General features: G+C 43.4%; 1 protein-coding gene across 3 annotated transcripts in view; it reads left to right on the forward strand.

Moving 5' to 3' along the window:
* Positions 1-332: 332 nt before the first annotated feature.
* Positions 333-19,074, forward strand: part of PHETA1 (PH domain containing endocytic trafficking adaptor 1) — a 43,607-nt gene continuing 24,865 nt past the window's right edge. The window contains exons 1-2 of one of the 3 annotated variants that reach the window (XM_068271626.1): positions 333-390; positions 14,673-14,774. Coding sequence is in view for 1 of the 3 variants with exons in the window: in XM_068271624.1 (XP_068127725.1) it covers positions 15,072-15,080 (9 nt within the window). In the remaining 2 variants the exon portion in view is untranslated. Of the gene's footprint in view, positions 391-1,444; positions 1,623-14,672; positions 14,775-14,955; positions 15,081-19,074 lie in introns of those variants that run through there. The other 2 variants (XM_068271625.1, XM_068271624.1) reach the window with 2 other exon arrangements.

Consider the following 19,074-nt stretch of genomic DNA (forward strand, 5'->3'; position numbering starts at 1 on the left):
AAATGTACATACATTTTATTTATTTTCTCCTGGTTGAGCTTGATGGATGGATGCCTTCTTTCAACCAGACTATGTTATGGCTGGTTTACGCTGGTGAATTTAAAAGCTCTTGCTAATGTTATTATTTAAAATAAACACGAGATAGCTGAAAATGAATATTATATACTTACCTCACCGTCAGTTCCTCTCAGAAGCTCACCATTATTTTATTACAGTGATCCCTTCCAGTTATGACAATATTTTGTCAGAAATGAAATATACCAGTTGCCATATCAGCAGCTGTCAGTTACAACTGAATATGCAAGGTAATGTCCATGTATCTTGTAGGGGCGAAAAATGACACAGAGACACCGGGAGCCCAATGTCGTGTGATATCGTCGGATCTATTTGGTAATATATAGAACAAACTATATATACTCACAAAGGAAGGTTGCAAGCGAGGCAACCACTCATGCTGGCATGTGAGGAAGTACTGTCCTCACTCGGACTTTGTCGAAGGATGGTTTGTTGGTCGCAGCTCCAAAACAAAAAAGTGGATCTTTGCACCTCCAAATGAGGTCTAGAACCTATACAATCCTCTAGGAGAGTGTATGTATATAGATTTAGGGAGGGTAGGAGGTGCCCAAGGTGTGATTATTTGCATAAGAAAAATATATAAATAAATATATGTATAGGAAGGAGGTTTTATCTTAGTAATGCCAATTTTTTTATTATAAACATACTTTTTATTGTGCACATCAGACTTGTCTGATGTGCACAATAAAAAGTATGTTTATAATGAAAATCTTGCATCCTTGAAATTGGCATTACTAAGGTAAGACCAACATACCTATATATCTTACACAAATAATCACACCTTGGACGCCTCCTACCCTCCCCAAAGGTAATGTCCATGTTTCCCTATGGCTCAAGTGGGTGATATTACAGTTGTGCTGACCAGGAAGCTGTTATGGGGTAATGGCCATTTTTAAAATGTAGGATGGAGAATTCCATTGATCGCAGTGGACAAATGGGACACAGGAGTGAAGAAAGAGATTGATAAGTAGACTACATGGGAGGTAAGTATGACCTGTGTATGGTTATTTTGATTTTTTATTTTCTGTTCAGGTTCTTTAAAAATATCTGGCAGTGTGTGAACCAGCCCATAACTATGTACATTCCACAGCAGGTGAGGGAGTAAAGTTCCCCATAGAAGCTGCAGTCTACATACCAGCTTTACTAGTGAACACATGAATGTTGCTGAGTGCTGATTTCTGTCAGTTGTAGGCTAGGGACATGCAGCATCAGCCAAGCACTACGATACAGCTCGGAGTTTCCCTCCCATAGGAGCGCTGTGTGCATGCAGGGCTGAGACACGCAGGCACACTCCAGGCTGCAGGGCGGGGTGACACACAGCTGTGGGTGGGAGGGACAATGTGGACGAGATCCATTTCCTGTGTGGGGTCGGGGTGGTGGAAATGTGCGGCCAGGAGATGCAGGGACAATAGGAAGTGCTGGGCTGGCAGGAGGGGCTGCTCAGCTGAGATGCGGCGGGGCAGTCAGAACATGCGCGACACACCTGAGCCCACCTGGCATCTCATACAGCGGGCACTACAGGGTGGGCACCAATGACCTCAGTGTGGGTATGTAACCTGACATTTATAACCCAGTTACTATAATTACCAGAGGCTTATCATAGATGGTATAAATGGAGCCCCAGCTGGTAGGACGGGCACTGCTGAGGATAAACAAGTACTACATGTATTTGTAGCTGAGCAGATTGCACAATTCTTCCCCGTGTGCAGAGAGAGCCCATATGACTGTATGTGAGTGGAAGGGAGCCGTGTACAGTATATTGACTTACCAACTTGCCTTGTTTCCAGGATATACCTTGTTCCTGGAAAGTATATGTGTAATGTTGGCAGTCTGTCTCCTCTGTGTACATTATGCTATAGGAGGTAACAATATGGGTGTGTTTATGTGAGAAGCGTGGTGTTGGATATACAGGGTCAGATCTAATCATCTGTAATTCAGAACTGGTTGTACACCAAGGTATGTAAGATGATGCACAGAATGATGGGTTTGACTTTACATTTACTATTATTGTAGTGGTTACTTTACAATGCTGACTTTAGTGTTGTTCTTCTGTTGTGAATTCTGGAATGTTGGGTCTTTTGTGATAACTTGTCTGTACTCAAAATGTTTAGTTCTGTATATGAATCACTGGTTACTTTTAAATACCTGATTACTACACCCTGCCTATAATGCTTATAATGGAGTTTATTAAATCATTCAGCAACACCATAACGCGTACGTTAAAAAGGGGCGCTGGGAAAAAAGGGCGCGGGGTTTTAAACGATAAGCATGGATAACGTTTAAAAATGTATTGTACTGTATTTCGTTTAAAATTAATGTTTTATAAAGTTATAAATCATTAAATAATGTGCATTAAATCGGCAATTGTAAAAACGTTAATCTTTCGTTTAAATAGTGAAACGTATAATAACGTTTAAAAAAAAAAATTACTAAGTAACCCTCCCTGCACCTACCCCTAACCCCTAGACCCCCCTGTTAGTGCCTAAACCTAAGACCCCCCTGTTGGTGCCTAAACCTAAGACCCCCCCTGTTGGTGCCTAAACCTAAGACCCCCCCTGTTGGTGCCTAAACCTAAGACCCCCCCTGTTGGTGCCTAAACCTAAGACCCCCCCTGTTGGTGCCTAAACCTAAGACCCCCCCCTGTTGGTGCCTAAACCTAAGACCCCCCCTGTTGGTGCCTAAACCTAAGACCCCCCCGTTGGTGCCTAAACCTAAGACCCCCCCTGTTGGTGCCTAAACCTAAGACCCCCCCTGTTGGTGCCTAAACCTAAGACCCCCCCTGTTGGTGCCTAAACCTAAGACCCCCCCTGTTGGTGCCTAAACCTAAGACCCCCCCTGTTGGTGCCTAAACCTAAGACCCCCCCTGTTGGTGCCTAAACCTAAGACCCCCCCTGTTGGTGCCTAAACCTAAGATCCCCCTGTGATAAGCATTAATAACGTTTCAAAAACATATTGTGCGTTTTTTTTCGTTTAAAAATAATGTAAAAAAAAAATTGTACTATTTTTCGTTTAAAAATAATGTTTGAAAAAAAATATTGTACTGTTTTTCGTTTAAAAATAATATTAAAAAATGTATAAATCATTAAATAATGTGTAATCATGAGAAGCAGTAATAAAACATTGAGGCTAGATTCACAGTGGGACGTTGCGTTTTGATGCCACGTTAAAGTCGCACCGCAAGCTTACAACGCAACGCGCCCAAAAAGTGGCAACGCAGCGTTACCGTCGCATACAGCAGATACAGTAAAAAATACAGGCAATGAAAAGTATGCTTCCAAGTCATTACTGAGCATGTGCAAACAGTCCAACGCAGCTAATAACGTGTATAACGCACTGCATGCAGTACTTTTATTTAACGTGCAGCGTTAGACACCAACGCAACGTGTGCACTGTGAACAGGGCATTGATTTTTCATTGCAGTGAGTTATTCTGCGTTAAATGCTGTTTTAACGCGCGACTTTAACGTCCCACTGTGAACTTAGCCTAAGTCTCCGGGCGCCGCTTTTAAAACGTTGTTATTTTTCTCCGGCGCCCTTTTTTCCTATCGGGCGCCCATTAAACGATATTTATTATGGGAGTGAATGGCGGCGCCCGATTTGTCCACTAGCCTCCTGCGCCCTTTTTTACTGTTACCCACCATAACAGTGTGTACAGTATTACCTTATGAAAGTAATCCATATCTCAAGTGCTTCTTGACACATGAACAAGTGAATTGTGTATATGCTGATCTTCTAATGATTGGAGATTCATTTGTAAAACAGATCCTGTATAAAGCTGGGTACACATGGTACAATTTTCCATTAGATCATTTCATCATTATGATCATTGTATACCGATCGATTTTGGGTACTTAATACAAAATTAATTGGAAACAATATGTACGTCTACACACAATGCAATTTCTTATCAGTTCACTGGTCGATCTGGTGGAAAATTGTACTGTGTGTACGAGGCTTTGAGCATAGGATCCATTTACACTTGACACTTAAAGCAAATCTGTTGTAATAAAAAAAAAAGCCTGATACTTATGGGAGAGGGAAGGCTCTGGATCCTATTGAGCCTTCCCTATCCCCTTTCTGTGTTCTTGTTCCGCCACTGTACACCAATGAATTTGCACCGCCTCCGAGATTCCTCGAAAGGCTTTGGGAGCACTTATGTCCCTGAGTGCTCCCGAAGGTTTATTCGACCAGTTGGTCGAATATTTACAACGAGAGTGACAGCACTCGAACGAGGGGACAGGGAAAGCTCAATAGGATCCAGAGCCTTGCCTCTCCATAGGTATAAGTATCAGACCTTTTTTCTTCACTTCAGCTTTACTTTGAAACAGATTGGAGTGTGAGCAGAATGCAAAGTCCTCTTGCGTTTTGTGTCACCTAGTGTGTACTTTATAATTGACTTCTTGAATGGAAGTGTTTATCGGCCCTATTGTGTGTTAGCAAGAAAATGTCCTCTTAATCAATCTCTTCAGGGCCTATCCCCTCTAACGCCTACCATTTGTCAACAAATCTCGAACAAGTTTCCAGTCTGAAGTCTTCCAAAAGTTTGTACATGGCTGAGACTGTATGTTGGACCTATTCTCCCAATGGACACATCTCCTCAAAGTCTGACAAAGCTCTAGTCATACAAGGCCAATTTTTCAATAATTGATTTGCAGATGCTGCCAAGCCAGTATTTGTGGAGTTTGGGGCTTGTCCTTCATTCTACCATTGGCAGTGAACTGGCATACCTTCAGCTCAAGGTTTAGAGAGTCAACTATTAAAAATGCTCTAGTCCGGGACCAAAAATCAGATTATGATTTAAACTAGTCAAGGGGCCATGCACTGTGGATATGTTGTATGTCTTATATGCCTGCTGAAAAAGTGTTTGAGCCCCCCCCCCCCCTCCCCATTTAAAGTGTGCTTGAGCAGGCCCGTGCAGTGTTGGTAGCGGAATGCACATGCTGTGGGGCCACAAGGTACAGGCGCCTGACAGGGATGGATACAGGGCACAGGAGGGCTCCAGTGGACAGGTGCTGCAACATTCTGGCTGCACATGTTTGGGGGGGAGGGGGGTGTTGATCATCCCCAAATACAATAACTATGATCGTTAGATCATAATGATAGAATCTTCCAGGGGGAAATCGACAAATGTATGGGTAGCTTTACAAGGCATAAATATGTTGCAAACATCTTGGTGGCGGACACCACAGGACACTTTCAGGGCTCGGTCACATCTGTGGCATTTTTGGCCTTTTTTCAAGCGCAGACAATTTTCTAAATTGCCCACAAAATGCTTGTGCAATGATTTTCTATGAGATGGTAAAGCGATTTTTGTGAGCGTTTAGCACTCTTCGTATACCTTCCATTAGAGCAAAAATCTCCCCAAAAATGGTCCATGCAGCGCTTTGCGGAGCGCAATACGGACAGCATTGCGCTCCGCAAAGCGCTGCATGGACCATTTTTGGGGAGATTTTTGCTCTAATGGAAGGTATACGAAGAGTGCTAAACGTTCACAAAATCGCTTTATGAATTTTTGAGAATAAATACATTGTGTATATTCTTTTCCGGGTAAGAGTTTACTTCCTGACTGACGGGGAGAAGGGAAGAACGCCCCAAAAAATAAAAAATCGCTGCCATCAGTGATTTCGATTTTAGAAGTGAACAAAGCCTCAGGCCTCTAATAACGTGTATAACGCACAGCATGCAGCACTTCCTAATAACGCTACACATTATACACAAACGCAACGCGTGCACTGTGAATGTTACACAGACTTACTATTGCTGTGCGTTAGTGTGCGTTGAAACATTTTCTAACGTGCGACTTTAACGTCACACTGTGAAATAGGCCTCAATGTTGTACCTAAACGTACTTACTTTCCAAATGTTCTTTATCTTTTCTAGTAGCAGTAGGGTATTGTACCGTGTTAGCCATCAGTAAAAGCAAGACGTTTTAATAAATGGTATCATCCTGATTTAAAACTTCTTGGTTTTATCTTTTCTAATGAGTGAACAGGAAGACTGTGTGCCTCTGCATTTGCCTTCCTCGGTGTATGTGAGAATAGATGTGAGTTCCTGTAAACCATTTCTCTGCTTCCAGCTTAATTTTTTCAGTGCTGATTTGCAACTGAAATATGACTGATGGGATTTTGGAAATGAGCACAAATGTTTCTCACATGAGACCCTGCAGTTTTCTCACCCACGAGGAAAGCTGTTTTGGGCTAATTGAGGTATAATCCTGTCATCAGTATCCCATGACTGAAGAGAATGATAGCTGGCCAATGGGAGCAGAATAGTGAAGCAGAAAGGTGGGGGTGTTATGATTTACTTGCATTCATCAGTGAAAAGCCAATTGAGAGCAAGCAAAAAATACTGTCAGGCATGAAGCGATCATAAGATGGTGAAAAGTGTGATGTTTTCACACGTCTGCTTTGCTTTACAGGAACTGTAACTCTCAATAGAATGCTAATAAATCAGTTGATGCAAATATATGGAGCCAGGAAATGGACTATTGGGACACTTCCAAGTTGCATATATTTACATAAAATTAGCATTACATTTGTAACAACTGGGAATTATTACTATCTCGTGGACTGTCCCTATTTGACACTGATGATCAGTAACAGGGTAGAAGTGATGCCCTGATTGTTTGCAGATGCAGTCAGAACAATGCCTTCTTCACAGGAAGTGCACTCTCTGCTCTGTGCAACGCTAGATGAGTCCCCTGCTGATCAGGCGGGATTATTTGGTCCTAGCTTATAGATACCCAGTTTATCAAAATAAATACTTTGTGCATTATTCTGAAATGTATCTGCTTGAACTGGAAACATAACATGGCTTCACAATGCCGGGCTTGGGATATTATTTCCCAGAGTAGTCATAAGATTGTATTTTTTTTTTTATCCATTTTTATTTGGTTGAACATCATACAAAAATATAAAATGTTAGTGCTTTATTGGTTGTCCAGGGGACAAACTTGGCAAGTGGCTTTTATGATTGCTTTAGACATATTTTGACCTGTAAAATGAAACGGGTTCCTATGTTGTGGTGAAGGTGCACTTGATATCCTGAGGGCTATGTTCTGCTGTGAAGTATTGCTGCCACACCTAACTAAACTTGACCAACTGGCTACAAGTGACATGCAGCCAGCCAGTGATCTCACTGCTGCGATTGCTGCTGATCGCCGGCGATTCGCAATTAGCGTCAATCGCAAAACACTATTTTCCGCGACTCTAGAGCGATCGCGATTAGAATGCTAAAAATCGTGAAAGTGTTCCAGGAATTTTACCACCATAATTACGGTAAAATCACAAGCGCTAGCACTGCGATTACAAGTGAAAACAGACCCATAATGTTATATACCTTAATCTATGTATACATTGTACTTTTTTTCCTTCCTGATCGTTTCAGCTGGAATAAAGTGTGTACAGATGTCACTGGCCACCTCTTTAGCGATCTACTATGCTGGGACCCACTCACTCTTTGTTTCTGCTCCACTCAGAGAACTAGAGTTTGTCAGTGAGATGCTCATAATGTTGGCTTCATGCAAATATGTTAATTTACTGCAAATTTATGCAGCTTGGAATTGGACCAATCAAAATTAGTTACTGCATTTGATTGGTCCAATTCCAAATGGCATAAATTTGCATAAAATTAATATCAGCATTAACTTCAAATTATTAGCATCTAATTGAAGATCTGCGAGCAGAGTGCAGAGTTCATCCAGCAGCCACTAGCAGTGTGTAGAGTGATCATCATGGAACTCAGCTCAGAATAATCCTAGAAAAAGAAGTTTAAAGGGAAACTGAAGTGAGAGGGATATGGAAGCTGCCATCTTTACTTCCTCTTAAACAATACCAGTTGCCTGGCAGCCCTGCTGGTCTATTTGGCTGCTGTAGTGTCTGAATAACACCAGAAACAAGCATGCAGCTTATCTTATCAGATCTGACAATAATGTCAAACACCTGATCTGCTGCATGCTTGTTCACGGTCTATGGCTAAAATAATTAGAGGCAGAGTATCAACAGGACTGCCAGGCAACTGGTATTGCTTATAAGGAAATAAATATGGCAGCCTCCATATCCCTCTAACTTCAGTTGTCCTTTAAAGAAAATCTGAGATGAAACAGGGAAAAAAAATGATACGTACCTGGGGCTCCAGCCCCCTTCGGCCTGATCGCTCCCCCGCCCTCCTCTTCTGCCTCCTGGATCCTCCGTAAGGGCTCCCGGTAACTTTGGGAGTTGGGGCTAACTGCACTTGCGCCGTCTGGCCCCAACTGGCCGAAGTTAGTGGGAGGATTGAGGATGCCGAAGAGGAGTGCAGGGGAGTGATCAGGCTGAAGGGGGCTGGAGGAAGCCCCAGGTATGTATGAATTTTTTTGTTTTTCTATTTCATCATATTAGTGGCTGAATAATGTAATGTTAAGGGCTCTGCCTCTGACACAGTAGACCAGGGTTCAAGTCCTGGCTCTTCCTGTTCAGTAAGCTGCACCTATTCAGTAAGGAAATGTTTGGGCAAGACTCCCTAACACTGCTAAAGCCTACTGAGTGTGCTCTAGTGGCTGCCTCGCAAGCACTTTGAGTCCGACAGGAGAAAATGAAAAAACTGGAACTAGAATCTCGGGAACACATGTAGACAGCCTGGTGTGGGTCACCCCGAGCTGCTTGGTTACTCTGTTGTACTGTCCAAGCCCTATCCCATACAACCATATCAAACCCTGCCATGTACTGATGAGGACTAAAAGTCTGAAACAGGCTGTCTACATGTGGGGTTGATGCGGCTGTGTAAAATGTAAAGCTATAGGCTTGCTATACACCAGCGGCTCTGGATGCTTGCCTGGGTTACAGGGGCCAAAAGAGATAATTTGCTTATTCAGCAGTGGTGTAACCATAAGGCTGGTTTCCAGGGCTGTGGAGTCGGTCCAAAAATCCACCGACTCCGACTCCTCAGTTTAGGATTCCACCGACTCCGACTCCTCTAATTTGCATATTACAATTTTGTTGATTAAAAGTATGTAACATGAAATTCGTCTCTTAACTGCCAACGCTTAGGAATTTTACAAGACAACTGAAGTGAGAAGGATATGTAGACTACTATATTTATTCCCTTTAGACTAAAACTAGTCCTTGGTAAGAGTACTTGTAAAAGGTACAAACCGGAACAAAGAACATCTATCAGGCCCTAGGCAATGTAAGTGTGGGTACATGTAAGAATGATGTGCAGGTACTCTGCAGGGGAATGAGAAGATTCTTCCTCTATTACACATTCTTCATGCACAATCTGAACAAGGTTTATGGGTGACAGACAACACCTCTGTGTTCAATGTGCACAGCATTCTCAGTGGATTCCCTGCAGCTCTGTGGGGAGTGCATATGTACAGTATAGTACTACTGTGTAACAAAGTAAACCTGAGACAGATGAAATTAAAGTTTTATACATACCTGGGGCTTCCTCCAGCCGCCTTCAGGATAATCAGTCCCTCGTTGTCCTCCTCCACCACCTGGATCTTCTGCTATGAGTCCAGGTTCTTGAGCCAGTCGGGCGTAGTGCGCATGCACACACTCCGCCGCCAGGAGCATACTACACCTGTGCAGCACTATTGCGCAGATGCAGAATGTTCCTGGCTGTGGGAGCGGCATGCGGCCGGACAGCGCTGACTGGCTGAATTACCAGGACTCATATCAGAAGATCCGGGTGGTGGAGGACAGCGAGGGACTGATTAGCCTGAAGGGGGCTGGAGGAAGCCCCAGGTATGTATGAAACTTTACTTTTCATCCGTCTCAGGTACCCTTTAATTTGTAGTCACCAAACCAAATTTTAACATATCAAATTATTTGATTTCATCAGCAAAGCAAAATTTCACCAGATTTCATTTACATTTGCATAAATCAGCATCAGTGCAGAATTATTTCCATCTCATTGACCATCTCTATTAGTGACATGGCTACACATCAGGCTTTATTCTTACAGCATAGCTGTTATTTGGTATATATAAGAGATTCCTGTGTACACATCATATATACAGTCACAATCAGATATGTATATCTGACCTTAAAAATACGGGTACTGCTTTATTGAAGCAGCACAAGTAACTAATTTTGATTGGTTTATTTCATTTTTGTGGACTAAGCACAGCTATTACTTTATATATACATTATTTTTAATGACTATTATCTGAGAAATAGAACATTTTATCATATTTTCTATTTTAATTACAGTTACAAATTCATTAGGAGTCGGAGTCAGTGCATTTTTTCCCGACTCCGACTCCAGGCACTCAAAATTGCCCGACTCCACGGCTCCGACTCCACGACTCCGACGCCACAGCCCTGCTGGTTTCACAGTGGGACGTTACAGGCGCACGTTAGAGCAGCCTGTAACGCAGCCCACCGCACAGTAATGAAAAATCAATGGGGCTGTTCACAGTGCGGACGTTGCGTTACATTGTAACGCTGCGTCACAAGACAACGTACTGCATGCAGTACTTTGGACGTTAGACTGCTTGCACATGCTCAGTAATGTTGGGGAGGAGCGGAGAGTGGCCAGGCACATGGCTAATTAATATGCACTGCACGTTATGACGTGCAGTGTTTACTTCCTGGAGCAGCCGCTCTGTGCGGCGATTGGCCGGCGGGACCACGTGATCCCGCATGCGCACAAGAGTGCGCATCACGGCATCACTGACGCCAGAGTGAGCTGCACAACGCGGCTTACTCTGACGTCCAGATCCAGCACCACCAGGCGTTGAGTTAGGGGGACGTTATGCGACCTTAACGCCCCCTCTAACGCAACGTCCTGGTGTGAAATTAGCCTAAATGTTCACTAAGGCCTGGTGCACACCAGAGGAGTTTTTCTGAGCATTTTGAGTTTTTAAATCTGCTGCTAATGTTATCCTATGTGTCTGTGCACACTGGAGCAATGAGGTTTTGTAAAAAAAACCTATAGCATTACATTTGGAAGAGCTTTTGAAACCTCTAAACGCTCTTCCCAATGTAATGCTATGGGGTTTTTTACAAAACCTCATTGCTCCAGTGTGCACAGACACATAGGATAACATTAGCAGCAGATTTAAAAACTCAAAACGCTCAGAAAAACTCCTCTGGTGTGCACCAGGCCTATAATGCTAGCAGATTTTGAAACGCTTTTTCTTCTTTCTGCAGCGTTTCAGCTAGCATTTTGCGGTTTTGTGAAGCGTTTTTGGTGTAGTAGATTTCATGTATTGTTACAGTAAAGCTGTTACTGAACAGCTACTGTAACAAAAACCGCCTGGCAAACCGCTCTGAAGTGCCGTTTTTCAGAGCGGTTTGCGTTTTTCCTATACTTAATATTGAGGCAGAAACGCATCCGCAATCCAAAATCTGCAGCAGCCCGGGAGTATGCGTTTCTGCAAAACGCCTCCCGCTCTGGTGTGCACCAGCCCATTGAAATACATTACCCTAGCGGATCCGCACCCGCAAGCGGATCGCAAAACGCAGCCGAACCGCTCTGGTGTGCACTAGGCATATGAGCTGGTGCACACCAAAAACCGCTAGCAGATCTGCAAAATGCTAGCAGATATTGAAACGCTTTTTCTTCTTTTACTGTAGTGTTTTGCGGTTTTGTGTAGCGGTTTTGGTGTAGTAGATGTCATATATTGTTACAGTAAAGCTGTTAATGAACAGCTTCTGTAACAAAAACGCTGGCAAACCGCTCTGAACAGGCGGTTTGCGGTTTTCCTATACTTAACATTGAGGCAGAACCGCATCCACAATCCAAAAAATGCCTCACCCCGGGAGTATGCGTTTCTGCAAAACGCCTCCCGCTCTGGTGTGAACCACCCCATTCAAATACATTACCCAAGCGTATCCGCAGCCGCAGGCGGATCGCAAAATGCAGCCGAACCGCTCTGGTGTGCACTAGGCCTTATAGCTGAATTATTGCAAGTTTCCTTCTGTTTTAAGAAGGCAAATTACACACAGCTATATACATGCAGCATCAAAAGGGGATACACAGATTGTGGTTTCATAAACTGAGGAGTCGGATGACTAGCAGCCACATACCTCTGATATTGGTACATCTCCAGCGCAGTTATTAGTAATGTTATCTAGTTGAGTTGCTACAAGCTACAGTGCAACTTTACCAGATAACAAAAAAATCTTCAGGGCCTTTTCCACTAGCGCAAAAGGTGGATCAGCGCAACACTAGGCCGCCTCCGAATGGCCTCCAATCAGAGGTGCGCTGAGCCCCCCCAGAAACTACAAACGCACCTTGAACCCAAACAGAAGCTCTGCATATACACCACTAGCAATCGTAATCACAAACGCCAGCGATTGCGATTTTTCATTTATTTTGTTATGTGATTCAGATTTTTCATTTCAATCGTATCACTATAGTGGAAAATACTTCTCATGATTTCCATGATAAAGTAACAACCATAGCGATTTAAAAATCACTAGTGATTTGCGATTCAGCTGTGTAGTGAAAAAAAAAAAGTCAGAAGGCAGCAAATACTTTTTCATTACACTCTATGGCCTCAATTCACTAAACTTATCTCCTGTCTTTAATAACTCTTCTAGAGTTATCACCATGGTGATAAGGCATGTCGTATTCAGGAAACATTTTACCTCAGGCAAACCTAAAGTTAACTCTTCTGTCTTTAAGTTAACTCTTCAATCCTTAAAATAACTCCAGAGTTAAAGACAGGCTGTTTATTAACTGCGTGTGAAAATAACTACAGAGGAGGTAAATTAACTACAGATGAGGTAACTTAAAGAGAATCTGTATTGTTAAAATCGCTCAAAAGTAAACATACCAGTGCGTTAGGGGACATCTCCTATTACCCTCTGTCACAATCTCGCCGCTCCTCGCCGCATTAAAAGTGGTTAAAAACAGTTTTAAAAAGTTTGTTTGTAAACAAACAAAATGGTCACCAAAACAGGAAGTAGGTTGATGTACAGTATGTCCACACATAGAAAATACATCCATACATAAGCAGGCTGTATACAGCATTCCTTTTGAATCTCAAGAGATCATTTGTGTGTTTCTTTCCCCCATGCACTGAAGTTTCAGGCTGCTCTTTTCTTCTTGCATACAGCTTTGCCCTTGTTTGTAATTCCTCAGTATGTGAAAGCCCAGCCAGCTCAGAGGATGATTTATCCAGCTGATTAGAGCAGCTTCTCTCTTATCTAAATAACACACAGGCAGTGTGCATAGAGGGGCCAGAAAGGGTGAGTTCATAGCAGAACCACAACACTGAAGAACTTGGCAGCCTTCCAGACACAGGCCGACAAGTCTGACAGGGGAAAGATACATTGATTTATTACAGAGACTGTCATAGTAGAAAGTGCTGCAGTTAGCCAGAACACATTAGAATAGCTTTTGGAACATACAGGATGCAATTTTTGTTACGGAGTCTCTTTAAGGAATGAAGAGATAAAATAACTCACTGTGTGGAGGTAAGTTATCTCTTGCCTTATTATCTCCAGCATGATCTTAGTGAATTGAGGCCTATGTCTGTCATACCAACAGCAACCTGAAGTGCTGTAGTGTTGTTTTGTAGTTGCAACAGTCTGCTGTACATCTATAGAGCTTGTAGTGTAGTTATTACAGCAGTATACAAAAAAGAAGTTGTGCATGTTGCATTTCTGACTGTTTACTATTGTGTTACCTTTCCCCCACTGGCAGGCCTCAGGCTTTGGTTGACAATCATTTTGATTAATAAAAACATTAAAACATGTCTATGAGTAGCTTTACTGGTGGTTTTTCTTTCCTGTGTATACTCTACGCACAGCCCTATAGTCTCTGATGTTGTGTCATACACACTAAAGGCAGATTCGACCAAGTGACAAATCTCTCTCAAATTGAAGAGAAAGATCTGTCAGCTGCCCATACACCACAGGCCGATTCCCGATCAATTTCATGCTGAAATCGATCAGGAATCGGCCTTGTGACACCGCATCTGGCTGCCTCGATGACCTGGTGCCCAGTGCCTGCTATTCGTTACCTGTCCGCGGCCTCTGCTTGCTCTGGGCTTCCTACAAATGTCCATACCGGCGCGCCCCACATGGTTGCCTAGTAAGGGCTGACCTCACACACGCGCCCATGTTACTAGGCAACCACGAGGCATGTGTGTATGGAGAGCGGAGGGATGGGGGCGTGTGGCAGTGTCGGAGGTTTTGTCGCTCGTCCCAATATCGCTCACAGTTACCTCCGAGCACCCGATCGAGCAAGTCGGCCCTACATCTTGCAGCATATCCGATCAATTAATGTGACCTGGTTCGGCCCAAAATTGGTTGCCTTTTCGGTCAGGCATGCACTTAGCGGGACCGATTTCCATCCGATTACCATTATAATAATCATATCGAACGGTCGATCGGCCTCCAATTCGCCTGATGTATGGTTATCTTTATCGTTTAAATAAGCCAGCAGATCACATTTATGTTATGCTTTCCACTATACAGTGGAGCCACTATAATGGCTGCTATGCTAAAGCATAATCTGAGATCTCTTGTATCAATGGACTTTCTGTAGCTCATTGAAGGGACAAGCAGACTTTAAAGATGGAACAACAGTTTTGTTAACTGGTAATCAGTGTTTTCCATTTTATATATTCTGAAAAGCTAAGTGTAAGCTTTCTGTGTGTAGACTGGAGAAGCACAAATGAACACTGGTGGATACTGACATGGATATGAGGCTGAGCTGACTGTGATGGGAATGAAGCCGCACAGCTGACTGCAGGGCTAGCAGGTGAGTGCCTCTGGTGAGCATGCTGCTGAGTAATGGTGCGAGGGGAACACTCAGGTTATGCTGCACTGCTTGTCCAATGTTTAAGCTGGCTCAAGTAATAAATAATGAGTTTGGCATTCATTAAAATGTATATGTATTCAAGTCATTGAACCTGCAGTCCTTTATTTCCGAAGACATGAAAGAAGAACTTCTTTATTCAGCGATGACATTTGTCATGCAGAAGTGAGCTCAAGATGGATTTCCACCAAGGATGAATATAAAGAAAAGTATTTACCATGGTGCTAGGCTTCAGAAAAGATGTTACAGGTCTAGTACATTTATTATGAGGGTGCCATATACTGTTTTTTTTTTTTTTTTGGGGGGGGGGGGGGGGTATTATTCATCATGTATAGAGTTTAATCCGGCTTTAAAGGACAACTGAAGCGAGAGGGATATGGAGGCTGCCATATTTATTTCCTTTTAACCTCCTGAGCGATAATCCCGAGCTGAGCTCGGGGTATATCGCGCAGGAGGATTTCTCAGGCCCTGGTGGGCCGATTTGCATAATTTTTTTTTTGTTACACGCAGCTAGCACTTTGCTAGCTGCGTGTAACTTCCGCTCGCCGCCGATCCGCCGCCACTCGCCGTGCAGTCCCCCCCCCCCCCCCCGACCCCTTGCGCAGCCTGGCCAATCAGTGCCAGGCAGCGCTGAGGGGTGGATCTGGACTCCCTCCGACGTCACAACGTCCATGACGTCGGTGACGTCATCCCGCCCCGTCGCCATGGCGACCGGGGAAGCCCAGCAGGAAATCCCGTTCTGAACGGGATTTCCTGCTTACTCTGATCGCCGAAGGCGATCGGAGTGGGTGGGGGGATGCCGCTGCGCTGCGGCTATCATGTAGCGAGCCCTGGGCTCGCTACAGGATTTAAATAATAAAAAATTTAAAAAAATAGTGCTGCGCCACCTCCTGGGCGATATAATTGTATCGCCCAGAGGGTTAAGCAATACCGATTGCTTGGCTGTCCTGCTGATCATTTTAGCCACAGACCCTGAACAAGCACGCAGCAGATCAGGTTTTTCTGACATTATTGTCAGATCTGAAAAGACTACCTGCATGCTTGTTTCTGGTGTGATTTAGACACAACTACAGCTAAATAGATCAGCAGGACTGCCAGGAAAATTGTATTGTTTAAAAGTAAATAAATGTGGCAGCCACCATATTCTTCCCACAGAACAGTTGTCCTTTAAGATTGTAGTCACCATATTTCATATGTTTTCAATCTCCAGCAAGCATTTGAAGGGGAATAATCTGTAGATCTGCATAACCCACACATGCCCATGGTCAAACAATATTTAATTTTGTAAGATGTCTTTAGATTTCCTTCTGTTGCATTTGAGGAGCATGAAGCTAAGCAGGGCTGTGGAGTCGGTCCAAAAATCCACCGACTCCGACTCCTCAGTTTAGGATTCCACTGACTCCTCGACTCCGACTCCTCTAATTTGCATATTACAATTTTGTTGATTAACAGTATGTAACGTGAAATTCGTCTCTTAACTGCCAACGCTTAGGAATTTTACAAGAAAACTGAAGTGAGAAGGATATGTAGACTACTATATTTATTCCCTTTAGACTAAAACTAGTCCTTGGTAAGAGTACTTGTAAAAGGTACAGACCGGAACAAAGAACATCTATCAGGCCCTAGGCAATGTAACTCTGGGTACATGTAAGAATGGTGTGCAGGTACTCTGCAGGGAATGAGGAGATTCTTCCTCTATTACACATTCTTCATGCGCAATCTGAACAAGGTTTATGGGTGATAGACAACACCTGTGTTCAATGTGCACAACATTCTCGGTGGATTCCCTGCAGCTCTGTGGGGAGTGCATATGTAGAGTATAGTACGGCTGTGTAACAAAGTAAACCTGAGACAGATGAAATTAAAGTTTTATACATACCTGGGGCTTCCTCCAGCCCCCTTCAGGCTAATCAGTCCCTCGCTGTCCTCCTCCGCCACCTGGATCTTCTGCTATGAGTCCAGGTACTTGAGCCAGTCTGGTGTAGTGCGCATGCGCACACTCCGCCGCCGGGAGCGTACTATACCTGCGCAGCACTATTGTGCAGGTGCAGAACGCTCCTGGCTGTGGAAGCGGCACGTAGCCAGACTGCTCTGACTGGCTGAATTACCTGGACTCATAGCAGAAGATCCAGGTGGCGGAGGAGGACAGCAAGGGACCGAATGGCCTGAAGGGTGCTGGAGGAAGCCCCAGGTATGTATAAAGCTTTTCTTTTAATTCGCCTCAGGTACCCTTTAATTCATATTCACCAAACCAAATTTTAACAACATGTCAATTTATTTGATTTCATGAGCAAAGAGACATTTGCATAAACCAGCATCAATGCAGAATTATTTCTATCTCATTGACCATCTCTATTAGTGACACGACTACACATCAGGCTTTATACTTATACAGCATAGATGTTATTTCGTATATATAAGAGATTCCTGTGTACACATCATGTATACTGTACAGTCACAATCAGATTTGTATATCTATCTGACTTTAAAAATATGGGGACTGCTTTATTGAAGCAGCACAAGTAACTCATTTTTATTGGTTTATTTCATTATTGTGGACTGAACACAGCTATTACTGTATATATACTGTATATATACATTATTTTAATGACTATTATCTGAGAAATAGAACATTTTATCATATTTTCTATTTTAATTACAGTTACAAATTCATTAGGAGTCGGAGTCGGTGCATTTTTTCACGACTCCGACTCCAGGCACCCACAATTACTCAGACTCCACGACTCCGGCTCCACAGCCCTGAAGCTAAGTACACACGTGATTACTGTTGCCTGTGTTTGGTATCAGGAATGTTTCCCTTGGGCCCCAATGCTGTTCTGTTACTATGGAGGGCGGAGGAGGGACTGAGGGGTAGGGAGGGAGAACAATAGACTCCGGCGGCGTTTGACGGGAATGCTCTCCTGTCCCCATCACTGAATCCCAGGTCCCTGGTCTGGTAACTGTACCGGCGGTTCACTTCATTTCCTCCATTGTGCCGCCGTGCACGACTCCATATTGTCATTCGCATACATTGTTTGTTGGTTGTTCATGTTAAGCAGCATCCTTATTCTCCCCTTACCATTTATGGAGCTCTCACAGTGAGTGTTGTCACTAATACAATTGGGTAGACGTGGTGTTGCTGCTCATCATGATCCTTTATTTCCAGCACTCTGGTGGAATAACCGATCCATTCACAGTTCAGGACCAGTTCTCCTCTGAATACAAGCGTGTTGATCAGAGGACTTCATTGTTTAACAACAGGGAGAGTCTTGTGTTGCTGCCTCCACCTTTGGTGATATGCAGACACTGTTTTTATGTTCATGTTTTTACATATTGTACCAGTCCTGATATAATAAAGTATTGGATTTTATTATTCCTATCGGCAGTGCAGCCTCTCTTCAGTATTTCCTGTTCTCTTGCTGCACCCTTGTAGTTGTAGAGCATTGGAATAATGTATGAATGTGCACAGTATATGTCTCTCAGGCAGCTCCTTCTCCATGTATTGTTTATTTTCCTTCACAGTACTTGGAGACTCCCCACTGCTTCCACACATCATAATATGTGATCTCTTTTACCTCTTCACTTAGCAAAGGAAGTCTTTTTTTGTGTTAATCACTTGGCCTTTAGTACAGCAGGGTATATTAGTACAGCAGAGTAGCCTTTAGTACAGCAGGGTATATTAGTACAGCAGAGTAGCCATTAGTACAGCAGGGTATATTAGTACAGCAGAGTAGCCTTTAGTACAGCAGGGTATATTAGTACAGCAGGGTATATTAGTACAGCAGGGTATATTAGTACAGCAGAGTAGCCTTTAGTACAGCAGGGTATATTAGTACAGCAGGGTATATTAGTACAGCAGGGTATATTAGTACAGCAGGGTATATTAGTACAGCAGGGTATATTAGAACAGCAGAGTAGTCTGTAGTACAGCAGGGTATATTAGTACAGCAGAGTAGTCTGTAGTACAGCAGGGTATATTAGTACAGCAGAGTAGTCTGTAGTACAGCAGGGTATATTAGTACAGCAGGGTGGCCTGTAGTACAGCAGGGTGGCCTGTAGTACAGCAGGGTGGCCTGTAGTACAGCAGGGTGGCCTGTAGTACAGCAGGGTGGCCTGTAGTACAGCAGAGTGGCCTGTAGTACAGCAGAGTGGCCTGTAGTACAGCAGAGTGCAAACAAAAACAAGGTACGGGATATCACCCTAATTGGCTTAGTCTCACCCAGAATATATGCATAATAGTAGA

The sequence above is a fragment of the Hyperolius riggenbachi genome, chromosome 1 (assembly GCF_040937935.1).
Source record: "Hyperolius riggenbachi isolate aHypRig1 chromosome 1, aHypRig1.pri, whole genome shotgun sequence".
In the NCBI taxonomy this organism is placed as follows: domain Eukaryota; kingdom Metazoa; phylum Chordata; class Amphibia; order Anura; family Hyperoliidae; genus Hyperolius; species Hyperolius riggenbachi.